General features: G+C 34.9%; 1 protein-coding gene across 2 annotated transcripts; it reads left to right on the top strand.

The window, feature by feature from the left end:
* Window positions 431–6,193, top strand: LOC18596567 (CTD small phosphatase-like protein 2). Of its 2 annotated transcripts, none has more exons than XM_018123182.1 (7): window positions 431–475; window positions 1,249–1,511; window positions 2,284–2,423; window positions 2,566–2,665; window positions 3,481–4,014; window positions 4,691–5,028; window positions 5,648–6,193. In XM_018123182.1, the coding sequence occupies exons 2-7, from the start codon at window positions 1,343–1,345 to the stop codon at window positions 5,804–5,806; spliced, it is 1,440 nt and encodes a 479-aa protein (XP_017978671.1). In that variant the 5' UTR covers window positions 431–475; window positions 1,249–1,342; the 3' UTR covers window positions 5,807–6,193. The 2 variants fall into 2 exon arrangements, with proteins under 2 accessions (XP_017978671.1, XP_017978672.1); XM_018123183.1 differs by lacking the exon at window positions 431–475 and adding an exon at window positions 552–818.

Genomic DNA, 7,891 nt, shown 5'->3' with positions numbered 1-7,891 from the left:
ATTTAAAACTCTAAAATATTCCAAAAAAAGGAAATTAGTAATTCGAAATTGAATTAAAATTGTGTCAAATCGGCTTTAGAAATCTAAAAAGGAGAAACAATTTTAAATGCTGTGAAAATGCAGCGCAAGCACGCGTTACCGAACGCGACTAGGGATAACATCAAACGCAAGGCTCTCCACAATTTCCTCCCAAAAGTTCCCTCTCTTTCCACGAACTTGCACGTGTCAACGCGTTAGACTGAGGCGGTTCCACATCCTACGTGGCAAAGTTCTAAGGGTCCAAAGTCCTCTTAAAGATTTGATCACAGCCGTCCGTATCGTCCAATGGAAGCCGACATTTGCCCCCTCCAACCTTTGTCTTGACCGTTCGTGGAAGTTAAGAGAGAGAGAGAAACAAAAACAAAGTCTTTCTTTAGCAAAAGAGAGAGAAAGAAAGAGAAGAAGCACTCTCTTTTTTGTTTCTGTTTCCGAACAGGTCCTTCTATTTTTCATGCTCTAGAAAATTTCACTTTTTTACCTCTCTTTTTATTTTGTAAAGTTTTTTTCAGCTAATTTTGTTGTTTTGCTTGTACTGTTGCTTTGATCTTCAGCTCTGGGTTTTTCGTGGGTTTCTAATTTAGGAATGTTTAAATGATAGTTGAAACTGTATAACTGTCATTTCAGCTGTTTTTTTTGTTAGGGTTCATATGCAGACGGGTTTTGGTTTTTTGGGTTTTTCTTTTTGCATTCTTTGGTGTTATACTGTGTAATTAAGTTATGGTTGATGAGATTATATTGTGGTTTGTGGGATTAAAAGACTTGGGTTGACTTTAATTTTGGTGGGTTTTACTTGAAGAATTTGTTTTTCTTTGATAAGGGCTCTTGTTTTCTCGTCTCTTCATGAAGAGTTTTTGCTGCCTTTCTCTTTCTCTTCTTTTTTTTTTTTTTTTTTGGTATGAAAAAATGTCTCTCCAGGCTTGACTACGGTAAACCCTATAGAAATCAAGATCTAGGTTTTAGAATTGTGGTATTAAGTGATATTCTCAATAGATTATTTTTAACAGTAATTCTAGAAAAAGGGTCATGGACTTTGACTTTTAATTCTCACCTTTTTCTTTGGTTTTGTTTTTGTTATACATGTCTCGCTTCTCACAAAGTTATGTTTTTTAAAAATTCTCTTTTTTCTATGTCAGTCTCCTTGTTCTGTCAGTTCTTTATGTCAATCTGTTTTACTATCTTTGCTTCTTACCTTGACTGTTCATGTGACAGAGCCTCTGCTGCTGATTTGATCATTTAGAGGGGTTCTTTTCCCCACTGATGTTCCGGAATAGAGATTGTGATAGATATAACAGCTGCAGATCAAATGCCATCTCTAAGAATGAAGGCCAAATCCAGCATGGGTTCTGTAAGAGAAAAAAATGGTCTCCGTATGTGTCAGAAGTCTAGCATGATTTGCAAAAGACCATGCTCCCATGTCAGGGTTTTCCAGCAAGGAGCTGAATTTAGTACATGTACTCAAAATTCTCATGATGGTAAGCAAGTACACTGAAAAAGGCTGATATTCGCCTAATGTTAATTGTTACAGATGCTTGTTAGAGTGTTTTATTAACAAGGTTTCAAAATTATTCTGGTGTGTGCTTATATCTTGACATTGCGTGTTCTCTGTAAATTGAGTGCACTGAAATTAGCAATATCAAACATTGCTTTAGTCTGCTGAGGTGTGGGCAAGACACTTGACACTAGCTGGCCTGGCTTGTGATTTGTTACAAGTTTCCTTTTATGTAAGGAAATGATGCTTTACTTGTAATTTTTTATACTTAACTACTTTGTTGAGCATAGTTGTAGTTCTAAAAATTGCAATATAGATGTTAGAAGGTCCTATCCCATGTCTAGAACATAAAAGGATGGAGTTGTTTGGAGTGGTACCAAGATATCAAATTATAGTAGACTGTAGCAGGGAAACAAATGCTAGTACATAGATCAACCAGTTGAACCATTTGGAGAAGAAGGTATTAATTTATGAGCTAAAATTGTTGTAGATAATGGGAAATTAGGATCTCATTTCTTGTATGTATTCCATTGCATGTACTGCCTGCCCTTAAACCCATCCTCTATGTGGTGCTTCAAAGCATAAGAATGTATTGGCTATTCACTCTTCATTTATTTACTTATACGCATGAATGATAGGCTTTCTGGTTTGTAGGTTTTTAACTTGTTCTTTTCTTACAAGAAGTTAAAAGAAAAGAAGATAAATTACATGAATATTTTAGCTTTTTGCATGTTCTTACGGACTTTTCTTGATAGATTCATTAGACTTGGAAGTGGCTTCACAAGTTGTTGCAACCAATGGAGCCAGTTCTCAGCAACTTATTTTGGATGATGACAATTCTGAGCTTCAGAAACAGCATCCAGTTTTTTTTGATTCTACGACTGTGGGAAGAATGGTAAGTTATTATTACTTTTTAGCAGCTTACTTTGTGAATTTTAGTTGCTAATTTCTTTTTTACTCTGCTTTTGGAAGATATCATGTAATAGACTCACCCACCTTAGTCTGCGCTTGCTTATAAATGATGGTTTAACTTGCAGGAATCTGCCGAAGCCTGTGCCTCAAACTTAGAGACAATATTCTCTCCTTTTCTGGAGCCAATTGTAATCCACACTGAACCAAATATTGACAATGATGCAGGTGATTCTTCGTTTTGGCTGGTTAAATGTTAAATATTACATGAATTTGTTTTCCATTCTCCTTTTTTTTTTCTTCGTCAATGTTTTCCGTTCTCCATTTGTGGCTAAGAGAATGACAGTATTTTTGGTTGAAATCCCTGCCTAAACATAATGATTAAGTTATAAGGGTTCTTTCTCTCTTGGCACAGTTACCTGGTCCATAAAGAAACAATTTGATTAGAAAAGAGAAAATAAGAACAAAATATGGTTTTCAGGGCAATAGCCTGCTATATAAAAATGAACAACTTAATAGTAAAAAGATTCTTATTGCTAGTTAATCTTGTTGCATGCTTATGGGAAATCTGTACTTGTATGAACTTTTGGTATTTAGGGGTTTCTGTGTATTTGATATTTCATGCTACCATGAAGAATTCTGATAATAGGGAATTTCAGTGTCTGATGCCATTGATTCAGAAAGGAAAGGCCTTGGGAGTTGGGACTGATTGGCTTGTTTATCACACGTTTTAAGTGATAAAAATGATGTGTGATTTTTCAAATTACATTCTGTAAGGAAATAAAAGCAAAATTCTTTGCATAAAGTATGAACCTTTAATCTGCCTTTTTGCCCAAGGCAGGCGCCATACTGTTTAGGGTATATTTACATAATATGATTGTGTCTTTTTTCCTGTCATGAATGCTTACTCTTTCACTAGTGGGATGAAGAACTTTTGTGGAATTCAAATATTCAAGAACTTACCTTTTATGCATAATGAAAGTTGCAATGTTCTGTTAAGATATTTATTTGACACTATTATCTCTTTTTTCAATTTGTGGTAGGGTGTAATGATGGCCCTGAAGTGCCAGCATTAGGGGCTGATGAAAGTGATGATAACAAAAGCTCGTTTGGCAGTCAAACATGTAATGTATCAGATTTCTTTATATCTGACATGATAATTGCAAGCATACCCTTTGATGCAAATGCTGTTGATGATAATATCTCTGGAACCAATTCTTTTCCTGATTTCAAGTGTTCTGAGCCAAGTATGTTGTTTGATGTGGCCGAGCAATACATGATACTGCCTTTCCTCGAGGACACTGTCAAAGCAAATGATATAAATGATGTTAATTTCTGTGAAGAAGCCACGATGGCTCAAGATAATGCTGGTTTATATGTAGCAATTGATCAGATGAGATCCTGCATCCCGGAATCTGATGTTAACTCTGACTCGGATCAAGCGGACGACTTCGATCCACAGTCATTTATAAAAAATTTACCAGAACTATCTGATGTTGTATCAAGCTTTCGACCTGCTATGGTGCCAAAGGAGGCTTGGAGAAGGAAGCCCGTAACCCTTGTGCTTGATTTGGATGGTAAGACATACATGTGTTGATTGTTGTACTATTGTATTTTTTTGTCTTTGGGATTAATTTATCATTAATTCACCAGTACTGCTACCGCAACATTTCTTCAAATGGCTGGTTAATTCTTGTGATCTTATAAATGGAGTATTCACCTGACTGTTTCGAGTCTTACATGAGGCCAAAAGCCCCCATAACTAAAGTTGAGTCGAATGTACTGATGAGGACAACAATACTGAGAAAAACATTTTGCCTTGAAGTGATTCTAAAGAACTGGGTGGAACCTTTTGGGAGATTGTTTTTTCAATTCCCATGAACAGTGTAGGTAAACCACTGTTATCGCAAACGTCCATTTGTGTCTTAATCACCACACATGCTTGTTCTATTAGTGAGGCTAATGTTGAAGTCTTGCAAGAAAAGCTTTAAATGCTTTCAGGGGTTTTAGATGTTATAGATTGCAATCCAATTTTGTTGCAAAACTGTTAACTATTGAAATGGTATTAATAACTTCAGATTTGTAAATCAGTTGGGATGGCTTTTGACATTTATGATCTGGAAGCTAATTTCTACTTTACAATTTTTACAGGATTATTTGAGCTTTGCTTCTTTTTTCTTCGTTTTAACTTGGTCTTTAAAAAAAATAAATATTACCATAAATGTTTGATCACCATTGTTTCGATACATGCAGAAACTCTCGTCCACTCTACACTAGAACATTGTGATAATGCAGACTTCACCTTTACAGTATTTTTCAACATGAAAGAGCACACTGTGTATGTAAAGCAGAGGCCTCACCTGCAGACATTTTTGGAGAAAGTTGCAGAGATGTTTGAAGTTGTCATCTTTACTGCAAGCCAAAGTATTTATGCAGAACAATTACTGGACATATTGGACCCACATCAAAAGCTCATATCTCGGCGAGTGTATCGTGAATCATGCATTTTTTCAGATGGAAGTTACACTAAAGATTTGACAGTTTTAGGTGTTGATCTTGCAAAAGTTGCTATAATTGATAATTCTCCACAGGTATTTTACCTGCCCATTTCTCTTAAAGGTTTACAATTCATGAACTTCCATCTTCCTTGCCTTCACAATCAGTCAAAACATATAATTGTCGTCCTGGCGGTCATCTTTTCTTTTTTTTTTTTTCTGAAAATATATATTTCTTTTAGCTTCAACTTAATGTGCTTGTGAAATTTAAGTGTGTTATCTACCAAACTTAATGTCCCCTTTTGCTGATGAGAAGATTTTGTAGACGTGAACTGGTAATTTAGTGACTACATGTCTTAGTCATTAAGATTCTGATTTTCAGGTCTTTTCTATTTTGGTTAGAAGTGATGCATAAAGTTCATTTGAGAATCATTTCTATTAAAAACAATAACAACCAGATTATCCAGTTGGCCAAGCTTAACAGTGAGAGGTAGTTGTGAAGACTTGTTGTGCCCTGCTTCTTAGTATCAACTAGAAAGGATAGAGGCTCATTTTATTTGTCTAGTAGCATCATCAGGATGCATTGTCTGCTATCAACTTAAATAGTACGATGGTGAAATATTCATAATTGAAAATGCAAAATGGAAAAGAAAACTGATTGTCCCATGCTTATACTTCTGATGGCTTAAGCATTCTTTGGCTTTGCTGATTTCAGGTTTTCAGGCTGCAAGTGAATAATGGGATTCCTATTAAGAGTTGGTTTGATGATCCATCTGATTGTGCACTAATTTCATTACTTCCCTTCTTAGAGACTCTGGTTGATGCTGATGATGTCCGTCCTATCATTGCCAAGAAATTTGGTAACAAGGAATAAGAGCACCTTGTTTTTCTCTGACTAGCTTTCAATATAGTTCCTTGTCCTTCTGTTTGCTTTAAGTGAAATTTGGCCTCTAATTAAAAACCCAATTCTCTTTTCTCGTCAAAATTAACCACAAAATAAGCTATAATCTGTCTCATTGTTGTGTCAGCTTTTTGTTGCTTGTTTCCTTTTCTTTCTCCTCTTGGTTGACAACCCTGTGGAGTGCTTTATCTAATTTTTTTTAGCAAAGGTAGTCATAGAAAATGTTTCTGTTTATTTTATTGTACAGTTGAAGTTCCAATCATATAAGGCATTGTATATGAATTATTACCTTGTGAAATATAATTTTGCAGATTCCTGTTTCTATCTGTTTCTGCTGCTTAGTTAATTATCTTGTTTTTATATTTGTTCTCTTGCTGTCTTTTCTTATGAAAATTATGGAGACTCCATCTATGCTTGTATTAAGAAACTAAAAGTTATTCCGGGAACTTTTATCCTTCTTAGTGCCCCTTTGTTTTTGCAATATTAGTTGATGCTGCTATCAGTATTTTTTGTTCAAAAACATAGTAGACTTGAAATGTGTAAGATCATAACTTGAACTTTGGATAATTATTTCTCTAAGTCCATAGCTTGAAGTTTGGATAATTATTTCTGTAGGTTCCTTATGTCAACCATATTTTGGAAGAATGGTTAATTTGACCTAAAAACTCTAAATATGTCAAGAAACATTGTGAGCATGGAAGTACTTGAGGCAATCATAATAGAATTTATTTCAAAGGAAAACAATGACAAGATCCCACTATTATAACTGTCAATGTGAAACCTAGAGGCATAGATGCTTTTAGTCAGGAAACTTAATAGGATGGTACGAAGTTGAAATTAGTTGTACTTTTAGTTGGTGATGTTATAGGGGTTGAAATGAATAAAGAAATAGATGCATTTAAACAGGATCAAACAATAGGTGTAGGGGAGGGTTGTAAGTTTGATTTTTTTTTTAAGAGTGAAAGGATTACAATGATTTAGCAGCACTTGATTGTGGCTCTGCTTGTGCTAAATAGTCTAAGTGCCAAATACAGTTAAAAAGTGCTGCTTTAGCAGTCGTTAACACAAGACCCTTAGAAAATCAAATATTTTACGAAGTAAAAATGATTTGAAATTAACATCTTGAACATAGAAGAACAAGTCAAATCATCTGCTTTTATTAGTCAGTTAGTGTACATCAGTGCAAGGCTTAAGCATTTCCTGTTCTATTTGGTGGACACAAGGTTATATTTGTCTTTTCAGATGGGTTAATGAGGAGTATGTCACCTTTCCCTAAGTTCTATTTATCATGCTTGATGTTGTCTTGGGTGGATTCAGACAACCTGAGGTTCAGAAGATGTCTTTAGGAAATCAAAACTGCTAGATTGCTATGCTTGAAATAAAGTAATGGAAAGATGATTGTAGTAGTGAGCCCTTGCTGTTGGATGAGGGACACAGGTGATAAAGCATCTTATTAGCTGTTTATAATGTTTCCTTACTCTGAGAAAGTTGGTAAATTTCAATTTGAAGGACCTTTTCTTCTATCAAATTTTCTCTTCTAACTCATAGGTTAGTGTTAGGTGTAGATCAAGTATTCTAAACTTCAGCTGTTTCTAAGTATCGTCTTTCTAGCCTCTCAGGTCTGCTTAAACTGACTTTTGCTCATATTGCTGTTTTGTCCAAATCTCGTCTCTCTTTTTTGACCAAATTGAAGAAGAAGACACAATACCAAATGCACTTATATGAGTTAGATTCAAAGTGTGCTGAGAGATGATGGTAGGGAACTGGAAATTAACCATAATTTGCAACCACTGCCCATAGGGCCCTAAGAGTTTAATTAGTCCTAAAATCTCGGGTTTTTGATGCACTGACTTAATTTTATAGTAGAAGAGATAGGTCATTATTGCAAAGATTGATGTCATTTCTGATTAGGCTGGTGTTTTGTAACTAATTCATATATTCTCCTTCCTGATACTTTTCTTGTTAATACACGAGTCTATTACATTGATTTCATGCTTGTGCATGTGATAATATATGTAAAACATCTAGACTGCCAATGTATCTCCTTATATTATCTAT

The sequence above is a fragment of the Theobroma cacao genome, chromosome 6, assembly GCF_000208745.1.
Source record: "Theobroma cacao cultivar B97-61/B2 chromosome 6, Criollo_cocoa_genome_V2, whole genome shotgun sequence".
Taxonomy (NCBI): Eukaryota; Viridiplantae; Streptophyta; class Magnoliopsida; order Malvales; family Malvaceae; genus Theobroma; species Theobroma cacao.
The sequence above is the reverse complement of the archived record's forward strand: the minus strand, read 5'-3'. Positions and strand labels throughout refer to the sequence as shown.